Source organism: Raphanus sativus, unplaced genomic scaffold, assembly GCF_000801105.2.
Source record: "Raphanus sativus cultivar WK10039 unplaced genomic scaffold, ASM80110v3 Scaffold1436, whole genome shotgun sequence".
NCBI classification, from domain to species: Eukaryota; Viridiplantae; Streptophyta; class Magnoliopsida; order Brassicales; family Brassicaceae; genus Raphanus; species Raphanus sativus.
Window position 1 is genome coordinate 2,286 of NW_026616747.1, and position 19,864 is coordinate 22,149.

Below are 19,864 nucleotides of genomic sequence, written 5' to 3' on the forward strand. Positions count from 1 at the left end.
TAGTCCTATATAATTTCACATATTTATATAATACGATTATACATAATTTGTTGGATAGTGATCAATAAGCTGAAGCCTTAAACTTTTATATCAGATTATATAAATAGTGTGGATCATAATGTATCATGTATGGTTTACGTTCGTATAGACATGTGATATGATAAAAACGTTTGGGACGGGACCAACAATCACTGAAACTTGCACTATTATCGGCAAGTTAGTTGTACTTTTACTTTCGGGGAAGACTATTATTACTCGAGAGACAAAACCCTACAAAAAAGAAGACGCAAGACACTTGAAGTTAACTAAGACAGCCTTTCTTCAAAAATTCGAAACTATAATTTATCATCCAAGTACAAAAATGTCTGTGTATAATATATATATACATTGAAAAAATGATTTTGAATCCTTTGAATCAATGGAGAAAAAAAACAAAAAAAAAGGAACATACTGTGTGGTAAAATTTGAATCAATAAAGTGACCCTGAAGAAGAAGAAGAAACCCAAACTCTTTGCAAAGGGGCTTTGTTTCTTTCAGTCCTAAGCTGAATCTGGTAATCATCGTACAGGCAGATTAGCTTTCCTGTGCCCTCTTGAACCAGACCGTCTTCCACGCCTTCTAGGCGGCGTTCTGCTAACCGCTCTTCCACTCGAGGCTTTCCTAGGCAAATCGCTGCTGATTAGAACTGGTGTAGTAGTAGGCAGTGAAGGCGGTGGAGGAGAAAATTTAGGCACTGGTGGTTTTTGCCTTGCATATCTCTCTTGTTCTGCTCGATGATATCTCTGCATTTGATTGTTTTTCGATTTAGTTACTACTTTTTGTTTAGGCTTAAAGTCAAAATATAATAGAAAGAAGAAGTTACCTGAACTACAAAGTTGCGTCTCTCGCAGTCAAGGAACATGCTTACTGTCCAGTTTGTTTTTGCTGCAATCTTGTCTCTTACTGTTGAGAAACTGATTTGATCTCTAGAAGTGAACCGGTCTACTTCGTTGAACCAAAGACAAGTGAAGAGGTTGCTTATGGGAACATGCTCTCTTAAAATGACACACCCCTCTGGTACGTCTGCAACATTTGCCTACAAGTTAACCTTTTGATCGGATTGTTAGAAGAAAATAAGTAAAAGCCAAAAGAGAGACATACCGCTTGTGATTGGGAGCTTTGCAACAGAATATGGGGTTAACCCTTCATTCTTGTAAAACTCCACTTGAAAGTCAATAGAGGCGTTATCATATTTACCAGCTGCTTTATTTGCTTCGGCTTCCACTAAGACATCAAATCGTTTGTAATGTTTAGAGATTGCAAAAGTAGCATTTTTCCTCCACAAGAACCTGATGATGAAAAGAGAGGTAAAGTCAGATTGCTGCGGCACAGTAATGGAATAAACAGTGGAACTAACAGATCCACATCACTAGAGATATCCTGGTATTGATCTTAAAGGGATAATATATGATAAGACTTTTACCTTTCCAGAATCTGATGTGGATCGACGACAAGCTCAAGTTTTCCATCAATCCATAAAGAATAGCGAGCATTTGGAAACATCCTATGAACAAGAAGCTTCGGTACCTACAGAGAGAACGAGATATCAGCATATAAGTGGCCTCTGCAGCGAGATAAATTGTGCACACTCAAATCTGATTTTCTTGGGTTTATAAGGAATAATTGTTTGCTCTCCCTTCATATAGTAAACAACTTCAAGCCTGATCTAAAGCAAAAAGGCTGTTGTTACAGCAGTGTGGATACCATACTGTCTAGCATGTCATTGAGTTCGTGTTGTTCTAGTTTTGAGTAACTAGATGCATAACTTCGTCAGTAAAAAGATAAGAGAGGTGAAATTTACCTTTCCGTTGCGCCTTCCATCTGAATAAGGGAGATTATGAACAACAACAACTCTCCATATCCCTACTTTCTTGTTGCCGTTAAGGCCTCGTTCTCTCTTCAAAATTGATTCAGTTTCTTCGTCAACAAACATGTAGAAGCAAACTGTTTCCTCCGAGTATTTACTGATATTTTGTGGGGCTTTTACATCATCAAAAGCATCTGCAAAGAGAAAGAAAGAGAGAGAACCTTCATCAGAAACACACAAAATTTGGCAACATGACTAGAGCGATCGATTACAAAATAAGATAAAAAATATCACGAGAATCACTACCAAATACAGCCGAAGCAACAACAACCCCACGGCATTGCTTCATCTCAAGAAGATCAGCCTCATCAATGTCAAAACCTGTATTTCGACCAGGTTGAGGTCCTTTGACAAACCTGATTGAAAAAATCATGATTGAAACAAGAGAAAGTTACTAAGATGAGACACAAAAAAAGAGACAAGGGGAACAAAGATAATACTTACCCACAATGTACACTCATTGTATCTTTAATATCAAAAGAATCATTCCTATGTCTTAAAGTAGGATAACCACCAAAATCCGACCCTCCAAACTCCGTGTCTCTGTTTAACGGTTCTTCATATATATACGTCAAGTTCTTAAGAAGAGGGGAAAACGAAGGAGCATTTGGCATCAAGGCAATTGCTTCTTCTACTGGAAGGTAACACACCGGGCATGCTGAAAATCAAACCAAGACAGTAAAAATCTCAGACCTTTTTCAGCACCATCATCACACAGCAAAAGTCTTGTAGTAGTGATCATAAGAAAGTAAAAGACTTACGGCGTGGCCCAGTTCTTTTTCTGTCGGCTGGTGGGGGAGGCAAGGTGAAACTGTTACAAGGATGTCCTTGAGGAAGCGTGTATCCAAGAAAATGCATAGGAGGAGTAGGAGGAGACGATACGGCATTCAATCCGAGAAAAGATATATTTCGAATGTTGTTGATGCTTCTTTCCTCTTCATTAGTTGGTAACAACATGGTGGAATGGTTTACAACAGAAGTGCCGTTGAAATGAAGACTGGGAGGAACCTGAACATCCTGACCATCTTCACCTGATTTACAAAATGCAAAAAGGTACAATGATCTCGATTCATAACTATGAAGTAAACTCTAGTTTCCTAGTACACGTGGCAATTACGATCACCAATATGAATAATAAAACTTAATTCAAAATTAAGAAACAACAAAAAGGAGTTGGTTATACCTTTGCCGACGAGAAGGATGCGGAGGAAGACGACGGCGGAGATGGAGAAGAGGAGCAACATGCCGACCTTCTTACGGCCGGCGAATTTGCAGATCCAAGGGAGGAGGAGACCTTCCCTCTCCTTGTGCATTTTATATGGTTTAGTACGCGTCGTGGTAGTGGTAGCAGTAGTCGTCGTATGGATAGATAAAACGACGCCGTTGATCTTCTCCAAGGAACCATTGCTACTGGATCGAACGCCCAATCCAGTCATCTCTTCTCCTCCCTCCTTTAATCACTCCATCAAATCTTCCAAATCAAAAACTCAATTTCAGGATTCGAGAGTTCAAGCTTGAATGGTCAAGTTCACCCAAATCGAGTACAGATTGCAATCTGATCTACGAAATTGAGCTCGAACAGAATCGATTCAGAAGAATCTTTCGATGGAATGGAAAAAGAGGATTGGAGAAGAAGGAATCGAGAAGCTAGGGTTTGTGATTGGGGTTTTGATTCCTCAGAAGATTCAAAAATCAGAAGCCAAAAAGTCACTCTTTCGTCACCCCTAACACCACGCTCTAACAAACAAACAAACAAAAATACTGTCAAAATTTGACGACGGATCAATTATTTATAGATACTCTTCCCCCAAAAAAAAGAAAATCGTTGTATAATTCCGCGTGAAACCAAACGCAATTTGATGAATTCTTTGTAATGTGTAATTATGTTCTTTTAACTTAAGCCGTAATATTATTCAATGTTAATACGTTGTCTGTATAAAATAAAAAACAAAACAAAATTTTTTTTTTTTTGTAACTGAAAAACAAACAAAATTGTCTGTAAGAAAAGAAAAAAACTGTATGTATGCGAAAAAAAAAAAAGGAAAACCTTAATATAAAAAAAGAAAAACTTTCTCTAATACTATAACTTATTTTGAACGATTATAAAGGACACATGGCGACTTGTTACTGCTGGATATGAAAAAGTACATCTAATATTATTGTTGAACAAAATAAATAAAATAATAGGCTATTATTATTGTCCAAACACTCATGTAACTGCATCATTACAGAATGTGTGACAACTAAGATTTAATATTAATTAGAAAATTTATTTAATCACTACTACCTAGCAGCCATCCATGAATCCTCTCATTATTATTAGTCTCATCTGTCGCATTTAATTATACGAAATTCTTTGACAGTTTTTTTCTTTTGGATTGGGTGGGGGGGTGTTTAATACATCCGTTTTCAGTATAAACATAGTGTTGCTCTCATTTTTAACACACATAATATGGTTCTTTATAATACTGCCAAAGAAAAGGTTTTGGTGTTAATATAGCTTTTCTCTCGAATAATCAAAAAAATAAACGTTCAGTTTATACGATAAAAGCGTATTTGATGAATTGATCACATGCCTGTTGGGATATAGTCTATCAAGCAAAAGTCAACTATACGAATGATGCACCGGTTGATTAAGACATTTTTTTTCTTTTGAAAAACAATCAAGACATTTGCCATTTTCACTTATCATCATACGCCTCCCTATTTGATGAGAGGATTGAGCCGACGGCTAAACAAAGCAACGTACCATACCATGTAGCTGCCTAGCTGGGGCTATCTTTAGCTTTGACGTGCCCATCATTGTTGGATTCCATGTACGTTTGCAACTTGCAAGTCAACCCACCCAATAAGTGTTTACCCACCCAATAAGTGTTTTTTTTTTGTTACCAGGAAATTTTGATAGTGGTATTTTTCTTTAAAAATGATTTATAGTTTATTTCAAATCGAACTCTTATTCCATAAGTTTTTTATGCCTATATAATTCTTTTTGAAGTGAATTAAATTTCTCTAAGCGACATCTAAGATTAGATGTATTTAGTTTGTTATTTTAAAAACTGCAACTATCAATAGGTAAGTTCTACATCATTCATATATTTGAAGATAGTATAGAGATATTGTATTATAAAACATAGCAAATTAAAAAATGAAAAAAAAAGAGATTAATGTCAACAAGTCCAAATACAGAGACAGCAATATACCAGAACAAACCGCTCGGTTTAAGATTCTCGGTTCTAATTATCTCTTTCCTTGGGAAAAAAAACAGAGGTTTTGCTCTTGGGAAAGAAAGATGGAGAAGAAGCAGAGATCAGGGGTTTCGTCAACGGAAGCTGTTCTTTTCGGAGCTCTAGCTCCAGGCGTCAATGTCCGTATATCTTTCTTCTTCTTACCCTTGTTTTAGATGATGTACATTGGAGATCAGATCTTTTTTTTTACAGGCTCCGACATGGAACACTATGAAACTCGCGTTTCTTATGCTGGGTCTCTGTCTCACCTTCATGCTCTCCATAGCTTTCACTAGTAGCCAATCCATGTTGCTTGTTCATGTTGGCTTCCTCATCGTACATCTTCTCTCTTCGTCCTCCTCAACTGGTATGTCTCAGTTTTACGGAAACGTTTATGGTACTCTAGGGTTTCGATGATCTGAACTGAAGATGTATATGCTGGGTTAGTTCGTGAAGTACTACAGGAGGTAGTACATGTGTGTGTCATGAAGATGGGCTAAGTTGGAGTTCGTGTTTGTGATGTATGTGGGCTTGTTAAGCTTGAAGAAGAAGTAATATATTTATCAGAAAGTTTACATTAAAGATAAATGGTATTACTTGGAGAGGAAAAGGCAAGAGAGTTAATTTCCTAAAGAGAAAATGGAAAGTTGCTTAAGTTGCTTTTGGAAGAACTTGTGGAGCAAGTTCTGGTTATCTACATAAGAAGGACATGCTTCTATGGAGAAAGATGTCTCTACTAAAAAGAAAAACAGTTGAGAGATCGTTTGGTGTGTGCTTGTGTGATCAAGCCTTTGGTGTCATTGTTCTGCGTTAGTTGCTGACGTAGTTGGTGAAGTACTTCCGTGAAGCGGAAGATTGAAGCCTAGACTCAGGGGGAGTTTAGCTCGGAGTTTGGAGGATCCTGATAAACAGAAGTCTAGACTCTAGGGTGAGTTTTAGCTTAGGATTGAGGCTAATCCTAAAGGATTCTTGTAATAGAAAAGATTGGTGTAAGACTCTCTTGTTCTAGTGAATTCGAAAAGATAAACTTGTGTGTTTTACTTTCTGCTATTATTTCTCTGCCCTCACTACATTAACAAGTGGTATCAGAGCGGGTCACCTAAATTACTGGTGTGTGATCTGGGAGAGTGAGAAGAGAAACTGGTTCAAGAAGAAGGACATAGTTTCAAGTATATCTTGAAGATCGATGGAGAAAGCTAAGTTGCCTTTCAAGAAGCGTTTTTCTAGGAATGGATCTTCTATGGAGTTCATGGTTGATGATTGCATGAAGGAGAAAGGAGCAAGAGGAAGATTTGGTAATTCCCCAAAGGTTCTACAGTGCTTTGAATGCAAAGGTTTTGGGCATGTACAAGATGAGTGTACAAATTTACTGAAGCTAAAGAAGAAGGATGACGTCAAGTATGAATCTGGTACTGATTCAGATGATGGTGAGGAGTTGAAGAACTTGGTGGCGTTCACAACTTTTGTGCCTAGTTCTAAGACGAAATCTGCGACGGGATCTGCGTCAGCGTCAGGGTCTTCATGTGGAGGTGATGATGATGCTGTAAGTGATGATGATGATGATGGAGACTTTGATCTTGCTGGTAAATATGAGAGGCTGTATGAGAATTGGCTCAAGCAGGTTAAGACGAATTCAGAGTTGACTAAAGAGAAGGTCAAGTTAGAAGCTCAAGTTGCTGAAGCACTTAAGTATGCTTCAGAGAAAGAAGAAGAAGCACGACAGGCTGGGGCTCGACTTGCAGAGACTCAAAAGGGTTTGAAGATGCTGAATGGTGGGACGAAGCAGCTAGATCATCTGCTCAGTATTGGAAAGAATGATCGATGTGGCCTTGGATATCAAGGAAAATGTTCTAAAGCTGAATGTGTTTTTGTATCAGCAGGAAAAACTGGGGATTTAGCTACGTCTGCTACAGAGCCAGAGGTTAAGGTGTCTGCAGAGAAGGCATCCAATGGAAAGACTGCAATAAAGACTGCAACTGATGTGAAGAACGCGACTGCTACGCGTACTGCTACGGCAACTGCTACGGCGACTGCTCCAGAAAGAGTTTCTGGATTGAAGAGTACATCTCAACGAAAGTGGCGGCCTGTTTGTCATCACTGTGGTGTTATTGGGCACATTAGGCCAATGTGTTTTAAGTTGCTGAGGGAGAAGAATCAGATGGTACAAGCTTATGGTGCTTATGGTATGAGAAGTCATGATCCTATATGTTATTCTTGTGGAGTTCAAGGGCATATTCGACGTGAGTGTTTCAAGTCTATTCAAGGAGCTAATCATGGAGGATTTGGGCTCAGGAATACGTGGTCTAGGAGATATGATCAGTATGGAGATGGTGGAATGGGATTTCCTCCTTACTTTGGAGGCTATAGATCTTCATATTAGTTTTTGACCATGATGTGACTCATAGGGGGAGATTGAAGACGTGGTTGTCTGTCTTGAGGTAATGAGTTCACATGCATAGTCAAAAAGGGGGAGATTGAAGATGTATATGCTGGGTTAGTTCGTGAAGTACTACAGGAGGTAGTACATGTGTGTGTCATGAAGATGGGCTAAGTTGGAGTTCGTGTTTGTGATGTACGTGGGCTTGTTAAGCTTGAAGAAGAAGTAATATATTTATCAGAAAGTTTACATTAAAGATAAATGGTATTACTTGGAGAGGAAAAGGCAAGAGAGTTAATTTCCTAAAGAGAAAATGGAAAGTTGCTTAAGTTGCTTTTGGAAGAACTTGTGGAGCAAGTTCTGGTTATCTACATAAGGAGGACATGCTTCTATGGAGAAAGATGTCTCTGCTAAAAAGAAAAACAGTTGAGAGATCGTTTGGTGTGTGCTTGTGTGATCAAGCCTTTGGTGTCATTGTTCTGCGTTAGTTGCTGACGTAGTTGGTGAAGTACTTCCGTGAAGCGGAAGATTGAAGCCTAGACTCAGGGGGAGTTTAGCTCGGAGTTTGGAGGATCCTGATAAACAGAAGTCTAGACTCTAGGGTGAGTTTTAGCTTAGGATTGAGGCTAATCCTAAAGGATTCTTGTAATAGAAAAGATTGGTGTAAGACTCTCTTGTTCTAGTGAATTCGAAAAGATAAACTTGTGTGTTTTACTTTCTGCTATTATTTCTCTGCCCTCACTACATTAACATGAACAAGTGACAGGAATTTGTTGTGGATAAGATGGAGTCTTTAGGCATCTTTTAAGGCAGGATTTAAACTTGGCACCTACTGATAAAACCAAATGATCAAGCACCAAGTTACCCTATTTCTAGTTACTCACACGCAGACACAAAGCAACAACAACATTCAGTAGTATAGAGATCAAGAGAATATAGGAGGATTGGATTGGATTGGATTAGTGCCAACAAGAATAATCCAGTTTCTCTTGGTAGTAGACAATAGGCTTTTAGTTTGGTTCCCTCTTCTTGTTTTATTTTCTTTCTTTGGCTTGTGGAAGCAGAAAGAAAACAAGCATCGGTTATGGGGAGATATTGCAAAGATATAAACAAGCATTATGGACTACACATTGAAGATACCATATCGAAACAATTTATAGAGAAAGTAACAACATCCATAACGACGTCTAACATTCACGACCTATATTCCCTCAAACAAGGCTTTTCTAGTAGTCTTTTTCGAGTGCAAACACGGAAGGAGTATGTAGATTAATTACACGCAAGTTGGAGCAATATCATGGTGGACAAATCACTTTGTTGTCTCTTCGGTATATATGTTTACCAACTTCCTATCCACTTAATATATATGGTGGGAAAAAATTGTCGGAAGCATGGTGTGAGCAATAGAATTAATGCTCCACAGATGGCTGAGTTCATTGAAAAGAATGTTAGAAATAGAATCTCAACATTTTGGAGAATGAATTGCAGCAAATATCAATTGGTGCAATGGAGGCTTGGTTTGCATCGAGGAACTAGGGAAAAAGAATGACATTTTTTCTTGTGTTTGATCTTCTAAACAATGACACGATCTATTGTAACAATGTTTTCGATTGAAAAAAAAAAAATCACAAAGTCGAAAACAATAACATTGAAGAGCATTGAGCGAGAGAAGGCGGAGAACTACAAAGACACCAGACTCTCTATGTGATTTGCGAAAACACCCAAACAGTCTGTTCGGTCGTTAGGAACTCCACGACCACTGCGTCTAAATTTATTACCCATAAATCCTTCAAAGAAGGCTTCTCTAGTACTGGTGCTCCTTGGATCGTAATATAGAATATAAAACGAATCAACAAAACTTCTTGGTGTAAAAATAAACTCACCAGCATCAGTAACACCCTTGAATTGCATATATATACTCCACTCTCTCTTCAAACGTAGACGAGGCAAGCATTGACGCGTCCATTCGTGTCCATGTGCATCTTTCAAAATATATAGTGCACCATCACCACATGGAAAGTCACCAGTAACTAAGGCTACCCTTCCCTCATAAGGTATCACAGTATGCGATGACCATCGAAACAAATAGTTGGCTGGAAAATGTATAGGACTGAAGCTTTCAGATTTGACATCAAAGCTCATTATTATATATTGATCATCAACCCTAGCTTCATAATACAGAATCCCATTGAAGCACCGCCCATATCCTTCGTAAGTTAAGAAATGCATAGGGCAAAGTTCTTTGGGTATTATTCTCCATGTTTCTTGAGCTCCCAATGTAAGAATCATAGGCGTTACAGAATTAGTTCCATAATATAAGCACACTACTTTGTGTTTACCCTCCAATGGATCGTAACATAAATAAGAACTACGATCACGAAGCGAGATGGGGATGGGGATGTGCTCTCGGGGATGTGGTAAGGTTAAAATCCGACGCAAGCTTGGGTTCCAAATCTGTAATCCATATAATAAAATCAAACCATGGACGCTATCTCGCATATGCCTATCATAAAAAAGGTTTTTCATATGATAACTGTACACCGGAGAATCAGACCCTTCAGGGTTCTGGTTTTGAGGAAACGACAAAACGAAGTGCTTCTTCCCTTGCAGTGTGACGGTGATCAGAAGACGCGGTGGCTGTGATGAGGATCGAGACTCGAAGGAGTTGATAAGACTCGGAAGTGTGATGAGAGAAGACCACAGCTTCGAGACACATTGATATCTCACGATTGATTTGGCAGGAAGTCTTGAGAGTATCTCTAAGGTTAGATCAAGAGGGATATGGTTTGGTCGTGATCTATCATCTCTGGATCTCTCTGGCTGATTCCTCAACATTACTTTCTTCTCTCTTTCCAGAGTTATATTCCCCCTTTTACTAGAATCAATTATATTTAGGGTTCAGTCGTATATATATAAGCTTCGTATATATATATATATATATATATAATAACGTGGACGGCACAATATATAATAATAATATATCGACAAATATATTACAAATAATTATTTTTTCGTATTACAATTAATTATTATAGAAAACTTTTCACATTTGCAAATATTTTTTTGTAAATTTTACAAATAATAATTTTCTTTTAGCGAGGATATATAAATAAATTTGAAAGAAAAAAACAAAGAAGAGCATGAGCTACGAAGGCACTGCTTTTAGAAAGACACAGGAGTCTCGGTGTGATTTGGAAAGACACCACTATTGTATATACGGTAGCGACGTCTAACTTCAGTACCCAATATATTCCCTCAAACAAACAAGGCTTCTCTAGTAGTGTTTTCCGAGCGCAACTACACTGTGGGAGTATGGACATCACTCGTCGCTGCACTTCATCGTGGGTCAGATAAGATTGAACAGCTAGTTGGAGCGATACCATGGACATTCTGGTGGACAATTCATAGGAAAGAATCACTTTGTTTCCTCTTTGGTACGTTCTCAACCTTTCTATGCACTCAATATATATAGCAGGGAAAAAAAAAAACAAAACTTAGCTTCACCCCCTAAAGTGAACCTCTACATTCATCCACCAATAAAAATTAGTTAGTTGAGATTTGATATCTCTTAAAAAGGAAACCAAGTAATAAACATTTAATGAAATAAAATTATGTTTTAGATAAATAAAAAAATAATAGCAATTATAAAAAAATTTTTTTTTTTTAATATTGATAAATCCGTCAGAAAATACTAAACCCTAAACCCTAAATTCTAAATACTAAACCCTAAACCCTTAGGAAAAACCTGAACCTTTGGGCAAATCTTATACTATAAATCGTTAATCTTAAACCCTAAACCCTTAATCATAAACCATAATTTTAAACCCTAAATTCTAAACATGAAACCCTAAACCCTAAACTCTTTGACAAATATTAAATCATAAACCCTTAATCCTAAACCATTTTAGAATTTAGGATTTAGGGTTTAGTATTAGGAGTTATGGTTTAGGGTTTATGGATTAGGATTTAGTTTATGATTTAAAGTTTGGTTTAAATTTAAGGGTTTAGGGTATAGGATTTGCCCAAGGGTTCATGCTTTTCCCAAGAGTTTAGGGTTTAGTATTTATAATTTAAGGTTTAGGATTTAGAATTTAGGGTTTAGGGTTTAGTATTTTCTGATGGATTTATCAATATTAAAAAGATATATATTTTTATAATTGCTACTATTTTTTTATTTATCTAAAACCATAATTTTATTTCATTAAATTCTTATTACTTGATTTCTTTTTTTAAAAGATATCAAATTTCAATTAACTAATTCCTATTGGTGGGTGAATTGGTGGGTGAATGTAGAGGTTCACCTTAGGGGTGAAGCTAAGTTTTGTTCAAAAAAAAAATGGTCGGAAGCATGGTGAGCAACAGAACACTGCTCCACAGAAGGCTATATCCATTGAGAAGAATATGTTAGAAATAAAATCTCGACATTTTGGAGAATGATGAATTGCAGCAAATATAAAATTGCATCTTGATCAGGATTTGGTTTGCTCAAGATTCATTCCTCAAGAAAAAAAAAAGAAGTTGATGGATTTAAAGGTTTCTTTGTTTGTTTGTTTGTGTACAACCAAACTTTTGCTTTCATTTTCTTGAAAAGATTTGCAACACAAGGAAACTACAGGTTTGTTACAACTTTGCCAACTTGAGACAGTTTCTTGTACGTCACTCACTTACAGCCTTCTCTTAACCTCTCACCATTCTCATTCAGCCACTCTTTCTCTCTCAAGTACCGAAGAAACGGTCCAGGATCATCACTGAATCCATAAGCGTTTCTTGTACTTTCTTGACCGTTGCAGAACTTCTCTCCTCTAGTTTCATTGTAAAGCTGAGGATGAAACAATGAGTTTTCAGAAGTGATCATCGATTGATCATTTGGTGTACCGTACTTTGCTAAGAGACTGAACTTGGAAGACCCATGAGCCAAGAAGTTGCTCAGATTGTCTGTCCCCTGAGCTTGATGATAGGAATAGGCTGGTCCAACATTCCTACTCTGTCTGTACCTACGTAACCACTCAGAAGAAGACATCCCAACAAGTGGCGGGTTTGTGTATGACTTTATGAAACCAGGTGGTTCCATATATCTTGTCTGACCACAGAAGCTCTCTGCTTGGTTATGAAACCAAGAAGCGTCTTCAGGAAGTAATGGAGCAGATGGAGTAGGAGGTGAATACAAAGAAGTTGAGAGACTATCAAAGGATGTGACAGGACTTGTCTCATCAATAGTGCTTAACCCTTTTGGATTACTTACTCCTCCATTCTCTTTGTTCTTGTCAACCACCCACCCGCTTAGTGATGGTGGTCTTCCTGAGACTGTGCCTTCTTCTGTGTTCTTAAGACCTTGCGCGAAGCTGAACCTTTCAGAGTTAGTCTCCTCTGTGCTATGGTGGTTAATGAGTGATGAGGTACGTCTTAGGCTTTCATCAGGTAAAGTTTTGTTCTCATAGCTGAGTGGCTTTTTTGCAATGCTAGAAGAACAGATTGGAGCAGATTGACACCTTACAAGCGGCTTGAGAAGAATGACTTCTTCCTCTTCTGCAGGCACAGATCTTTCACTCTCACTCTCAACCGTTCCTACAGCAACACATGTTCTGTCACTTCCCTCTTCATTTGAGTAGGACCAAGTCCCTTGCTTGTCAAGGAATAACCACTTTTGAGTACTCTTCTTTCGTCTACTTGAGAACCTAATAGCGGAATTTAAAATCCGTTGAAGACGAATCTCTTTCCCTCTATCAAAACCTTTTCTTATATCCATATGACTTGAGAAATCTAGAAGCAGATGTATAGGAGCCAGAGGAGCCAAGGACCTAAGTTCATGATCCTCCCAAAGAGCAGAGCAGTTTTGGCCTTCCACCTTTAACTGGTTCAAGAGATGAACAAGTTTGCCAAAGAAGTAAGATACTGCAATCTCACTCTTCTCATCAAACCTGCATTCTCCTTCTGTCTTTTCAAGCAGAAAGGGTAAGTAGTCTAGAAATACAAGCAGAGCTGGTAAGAGAGGGCAGGAACCCAAGGGAGGACTTGTCTTCAAGCATCTCTCAACAACTCTCCCCATGACGATGAACACCATCGTTAAGGCTAAGTTTGTTAGCTTTGCTTCCTCTTTAGCCTTGTCTGATTCATTAAACTCGGCTGAACTGTGGAAGATGAAGATGAAAACCGCAACAAGTTGGAGGATTCTATAAGGTCCCTTTCTCGTTGAGTCCATGACTTGATAAGACTCCAACATGGCTTCTAGGCTCCTATCATCTGCTGCAAACGTTTCATCCAGTTCTCTCATAGTTGAAGCAAACGTGCAACCAAAGTCATCAAAACTGAAACAAACCAGAAAGATTCAAGACAGGAACAGCTTGTAAAAAAAGAGAAAATGTTTTCCAAGCTGACCTGGATTTAAGGTAAAAGAAGCTAATAGTTCGAACCACCAGTGGCCATAAGTCAGTTCCTGCCATTGAGTCCTTCACAATAACATTCCTCTCTGATGGGTTTAAGAAGTTAAACTCTGCATCAGTAGAGAGAGACTGCAACTGAGAAGACCTGTTCTGCAATAGTTAAATAGCAAAGTATAATGTAAGGCAAAACATAATCATAACTAGAGGTAATAGAGGAGTATGAGTGAATCAAATCACCTTCTCAAACAACAGAAGAAGATTGTTGGAAGCACCAGGGAAAGGTTCTTTCACAGCTAAGCTTCTCACACAATGGTACAGAGCCAAGAACTCATCACCAACATAAGTAGCCAACACAGCTAGCTACACAAAACCAAAAAAAAACACTTAAAATGCGAATAATAATAAATAAATAAAAAAAGACTAATCAAGTTACCTGGTTATGAGGATTGCCACTATCAGGCCAAGATTTTGCAGCTTCAAGATAGTATGTAGCTGCAGTTGACCAATTAGGATGCTCATGTGTTTTCAGATACTGTTCTTTGTACCTTTCAAGATCTCCAAGACAGATATAGAAACGATGGGATAAGAATCCAGATTTCTCAACTTTGGAGATCAGATTCTTATAAGAGTCAACCGCTCTTAAGAGAAACATCTTGAATGCTTTCGTATGAGTGCCTCGCTTGGCAGGATCATCTGTCTTGACGCCTCTACGGAACTCGTCTATGTGTTTATAGTGAAGTTTCCAGAGACAGAACTCAACTTCTTGAAGCACTTCTTGTTTGAGATTGCTTTTAAAGATTTGCTCGTAGGTGGAACTTGATTTAGTGTATAGTTCTGAAACATCTGGATGTAATATGCCTTTTGAGTGGATTAATGTCCATAGCTGTTTCTCTATGTTGTTCACCTAGAGAGAGAGAAAAAAACATCATTAGTTGTGTTGTTTAACAGTAAGATTCTTCAAGTAAACAAGGTGGTTTTAGTTACCTCTACAAGAACATTAGGATTATGTTTCTGATGAGCTGAATCTGCATTACTCTTGGGTGATTTTCCAGTAGAAGCTTCCATCTTCTTTGGAATCAGACAAATATTGAAAACTAACAAAGATCAAGAACTTCTCATGAGTGTTTGGTCTCTACAAGAGTTGAAACTGGTTATAAAGCTCAAAGTCACGACTCACAGGCTGTGAGTGAGTTTAATAAAATCCAGATGATAAAATCTCTAAAAGTAGTTAGAGAATTACAGAGACAGAAGCATCAAAGAGAAAGAAGAACACACATCAGATCAGCTTAAGAGAGGTCAACATCACAGAAGCAAAGCAGAGAGGGGAAGAAACTTGGAGGAGAGAGTGAATCTTTAGATGGAAAACGAAGAGACAAATAAGAAGAGGACTTTACCAGAAGAAGCCAAGAGAAGTGTATCACATGGAGGAAAGAGAGAGAGAGAGAGACGACTTTGGGAGATGGATTGGTCAGTTGTGAAACAGACAAATCAGAAAGGTGGCTGATGATGATGATGATGATGATGAAGTGGATACATATCTAATCCATTATTCCACTGTTCTTCTAAGTGCCCCTAACAGTTTGATTTGTTTCTCTCTTTTTTTTTCTCCATTGTAAAATATTTTTTCTTCAGTGATTAACTTGCTAATAAATTAACTAATTTAACAGAAAGTCCGGAGGAAAGTTACCCGCTTTTATATATTCCTTGACGTTGAAGCAACATTTTCCTATATTTTAGTTATGCTGACTTTAGCTAATATCAGACTTTGCAGTATGTTTTTGAAGACTGCTGGTTAATTTTTATTTTTATTTTATTTTTGTAACTTAGAGCATCTGCATTAAAGGGTCACTTGGGGGTTCACATGTTTTTCCAAAAAAAAAAAAAAAAAACTTATTGTCTTATCCTATTTTTGTTAAATTAATTAAGTTTTATCCATGACCATTGGTTTCCAACTTTCAAAAATGATAATTACGCGAGTCTGAAATCCAATTTTACTTTTCTTTTCCAGTTTGAATCAAAGTTGAAACTGTGGACTTCAGATTGTATAATACTAGCTTCAACACTATGATGACACAAATACAGATGATATCGCTATTAAAACAAGGTCTTCGCTACATTATAAATACTCAAAGAAAAATAATACTATCTTTGTTTTAAATTATTTTAAATTAAATGTCCTTAGATTTTCACACAAAAAATAGAAAATAGTTAAAATATTTGATTTTAATTTTATATTACTATTGAAATTTTATAGTATTTACTGTTTTTAATTTAGTTAAGGGTAAAATAAATTAATCAATAAAAATTATATTGAACTTATAAAGAGTTATGCATTTCACGGAAGTTTTATTTTGTAACGACATTTAAATCTAAACGGATGGAAAGTATACTGTAGACCAATCTCAAATACTTTGATATATTGTTCCATACTGTAGATTATGAATTGTGGAAATTGCATGTATCTGCTGGACAGATTTCCACGACCAATTATTTTTTTTTGTTACAGTCATGTATGATAGTCTAAACTATTAGATATTAAAAGATGAGAGAAAATGTTTTTTCAACGAAATCTTCACCTAAATCTTAATTTTATATTAGACAAGTTTAGTTAAAAATTGAACAAATCACAATATTTGTCACTACAGTAAACATCACCTCAAAAATGACGTGTCTCGTTTGTTATAAATGGGACCCACTGAAATTTTAAACAAAGACAAACTATGCACTCAATTGAATGGAAATACCCATCAGGGAAATACACCAGCACAACTTCTCTTTATAATTTGTAATCAAAATAATTAAAGAGAGGAAATATCTTTGGTGATTGATGTGATATTTGACAATCGATACATTTGCGTTTATTTTTGTTGACTTCTATTTCTTACTTATAGTTAGAGTTATTAACATAAATGGTCAGTTTACATTATTCAAAAGCACCTCATGATGGTGTCTACGTACAAACTGCAAAGTAAGTCGTCGAAACTATCAAGAGACATTTGAAAATGTTCCATTTCCTTGTATTTTTTATTTTTTATTTTACTTGTTATTTTTTAACTTTTCCATTTCTTTGTATTATCTGTCACATTATAGGCTTTGAATGCAACGCATACGTAAAAAATACAGATCAAACAGGATAAATACATATTACTAATCTGCATAAAAATCAATTATCCAGCCATTTTTTCTTCTTCATTGTAGATCAAATAATATAGCACTAGCATTAATCTGCATGGAGTTTATTTATTATTTTAATATATTTTTTTCTGCATATTTTAAGGTGAATGGCAAAAATATACAATTCAATATACATCTTATAAGAATTGCATTTGTTCTATATTCCATTCAAAACCCTATGGCTGGGACTGGTTGTCATAGCCGGAAATTTCGAATGAGAAAATAATCCACTTTTGTTTCGTTGATGTTATGCCAATCAAGTGGAAATCGCTTAACTATTTTATTTATTTATTTTGCTCTAGTTATTATTCAACACAATATAATAGTGTTGAACGTTAAATTCAGTATATATGTAAAGATATTAAGAATTCAAGTGATCCGCCGGTTTAAAAGATTTTATTTATGTGATTAAGATCAAAAATTACGTAGTGTGGTCCTTAGAATAAGATTAGATTGTCGGGAAAACGATCTAAATCACAATAGAACCTTATAAAAGCTTAACAAAAACTATAATTGTGGTTAGTCTAAAAATCTGGAGCAGCATATGTTTTGTTTTCGCTTTGCCAATCTCACTTATTATTTATACTGATATTAAATTGACAAAATTAGTCCCAAATCATTATGAGTTTTTTTTTTACAAGAATTAGTTGGAACTAGTTCTATTATTTCATAATACCAGCATTACTCTTAAAAATTGGTAAGCTAATGGCAATGATACAAAATGGCAGATTAAAGGTAGAGCTTCAAACATGATTAAATGGCAACGATAAAGATATAGGTTTTTTCAGCTATTAAAATATTGTTAGTATTGAAAAAATTCTAGTTGAGAGATTTTACTACAGATGCTGTTAGATCCTATATTTGATCCGTACATTTTCTGGAACTAGGATTCAATTGATCCACACGTTATCCTGCGCACTATTAAGCTTTTTGAAAATGGTTACAATACTGATGATAAACGTTTAGATGCTAATTTGAGCATTTGATTAATATAACAAAACAAAGCTAGCTAGCCGAACAAAGAGGAGAGCCAAATATAACTTAGCAAATGTAGACCTAACCACAGAGCGGAAAAAATGGACAAAATAAGACCTGAAAAAGAGGTTAAAACCCTCAAAGTAACAGAATTAACCACCACAAAATAACCCTTCTTTATCCTCAACAAAACCAACCTTTCAGTTTGTTCTTCTGCACAATCTCTCATACTTCTATTTCTCCCTCTCCTTTCACAAGGAAGGGCGTAGAAGATACCAAAAAACTCAAGCACAAGAGTAATAATATAACTCATCTATACAAAGAAAAAAATACAAAATGGGTGGTGTCAAATTGTTATTCATCTTTGGCCTCTTGGTTTTAGCTATGGTAGCTAAATCTGTAAATGCAACCTATCCATTAACTAAATCTTGCATCAACGGGCAAGGTTGCATCGGAGACGACGATGAACTCGAGTCTCTAATGGATTCAGAGACAAACCGTCGTCAGCTTGCTAGAGGACGTCGTTACATTGGATACGATGCTCTCAAAAAGAACAATGTGCCTTGCAATAGACGTGGCCGATCTTACTATGATTGCAAGAAGAGGAGAAGGAACAATCCTTACAGGCGTGGATGCAGTGCGATCACGCATTGCTATAGGTACGCGAAATAAGAAACAGAATGATAGAGAGGAGGATTTGATTCAACACGGTTCGATCTTCATTCATTCCTCATTCTTGATCGCTAATAATTTTCTTTCTTAACGTACCATATGTTATACGTTTGATTCATTTTATATTTACTTTTGTTCTTTTTTGTTTCTTTATTTCATCATGATGCATATAAGCTTTTGATTCATTTATATATCGCCTTTTTTCCTTTGTTGTTGTTGTCCTTGTGTTTCGTTTCGTTCATATATTTAAGTTCCGTTTGTCTATTATATACATCATATGATGTTCTTAGTACAATTAAGCATTTGTTTTTAAATGAGGGCCCAAGTTGGAACCTCTTTTCTCCTTTTATCTCTCCTTTTGTAATTTATCTGGAAACAAACGCAGCAATTGTTTGGTTATTTAATTCAGTTTTGTTAGTTTAGGGATCCAACTCGATAAGACTAGTGAATGAAAAAAAAAACTTATTTCTTATGTTAGCAACTTAGAAACAAAATGTTCTAGATAAGCTTGGGTTGATGAGAAATACGATGGCTTCATGCTTAAATTTCTAAACTGAGAATACGATTGTCGAAACGTTGAAATCATGAATGACAACTCATACATTCTTGCGAGTCAACTGTTTCTATGAATTATGATCACATATCAAAACAGGTGGTTTTATCGCAATGACGTGACAAGAATGAAAAAATGCAATGGTTAGGAAAAATAGTTTGGTGGTTCAGTTGGGATCTCAAGTCAAAGTTGTTTTTCGATAGAAAGCCTATCAAAGCCCAAACCTAACTCCACCTTCATGTTTAGGAGAAGTGTTTACGGTTAAAACATGATTAAAATGAGGGTAAAATACTTCAGTTATTGTTTATTTGCAAGTAAACTTGAGTTGAAAATAGTTTACATCCACACGCAACGGCAACACTTACAAAATTAAACATCTCCAAAAGCTGACTAGCTGGCGTTATTACATAGGAGTTGGGTTTACGTCAAAGTTTTTGTTAGCGGATTGTTTAGGTGTATAGAATATAAAAAAAAATATTAGTTACATACGAACGTATAGAGCCCCTAGAAAACGTCTAATGCTAGGCCCATAACGTGTTCTGAGGACTCCTCTGGTTGCCGTATATACCATACTCAAACGTCTAAAAGACTAAAACATATGTT

At 36.4% G+C, this 19,864-nt stretch overlaps 4 protein-coding genes across 5 annotated transcripts; 2 read left to right on the forward strand and 2 right to left on the reverse strand.

Moving 5' to 3' along the window:
• Positions 1 to 301: 301 nt before the first annotated feature.
• On the reverse strand, positions 302 to 3,630 carry LOC130504228 (probable hexosyltransferase MUCI70). The gene is made up of 9 exons (XM_056998821.1): positions 3,090 to 3,630; positions 2,668 to 2,937; positions 2,351 to 2,564; positions 2,153 to 2,262; positions 1,841 to 2,040; positions 1,463 to 1,566; positions 1,141 to 1,328; positions 863 to 1,062; positions 302 to 782 (listed from the first exon to the last, which is right to left on the reverse strand). Exons 1-9 carry the CDS (start codon positions 3,340 to 3,342, stop codon positions 558 to 560), a joined length of 1,764 nt encoding a protein of 587 aa, XP_056854801.1. The 5' UTR covers positions 3,343 to 3,630; the 3' UTR covers positions 302 to 557.
• Positions 3,631 to 6,316: 2,686 nt separating this feature from the next.
• On the forward strand, positions 6,317 to 7,510 carry LOC130504225 (uncharacterized). Its single transcript, XM_056998817.1, has one exon. The coding sequence runs from the start codon at positions 6,317 to 6,319 to the stop codon at positions 7,508 to 7,510; it is 1,194 nt and encodes a 397-aa protein (XP_056854797.1).
• Positions 7,511 to 12,011: 4,501 nt separating this feature from the next.
• LOC130504227 (nonsense-mediated mRNA decay factor SMG7-like) lies at positions 12,012 to 15,379 on the reverse strand. 2 transcript variants are annotated; one of them, XM_056998819.1, is made up of 6 exons: positions 15,128 to 15,379; positions 14,872 to 14,981; positions 14,321 to 14,791; positions 14,125 to 14,247; positions 13,883 to 14,037; positions 12,012 to 13,812 (listed from the first exon to the last, which is right to left on the reverse strand). In XM_056998819.1, the coding sequence occupies exons 2-6, from the start codon at positions 14,950 to 14,952 to the stop codon at positions 12,168 to 12,170; spliced, it is 2,475 nt and encodes an 824-aa protein (XP_056854799.1). In that variant the 5' UTR covers positions 14,953 to 14,981; positions 15,128 to 15,379; the 3' UTR covers positions 12,012 to 12,167. The 2 variants fall into 2 exon arrangements, with proteins under 2 accessions (XP_056854799.1, XP_056854800.1); XM_056998820.1 differs by having other exon boundaries at positions 15,282 to 15,300.
• Positions 15,380 to 18,200: 2,821 nt separating this feature from the next.
• Positions 18,201 to 18,975, forward strand: LOC130504226 (protein RALF-like 4). Its single transcript, XM_056998818.1, has one exon. It carries the CDS (start codon positions 18,373 to 18,375, stop codon positions 18,706 to 18,708), a length of 336 nt encoding a protein of 111 aa, XP_056854798.1. The 5' UTR covers positions 18,201 to 18,372; the 3' UTR covers positions 18,709 to 18,975.
• The last annotated feature ends 889 nt before the right edge of the window (positions 18,976 to 19,864 follow it).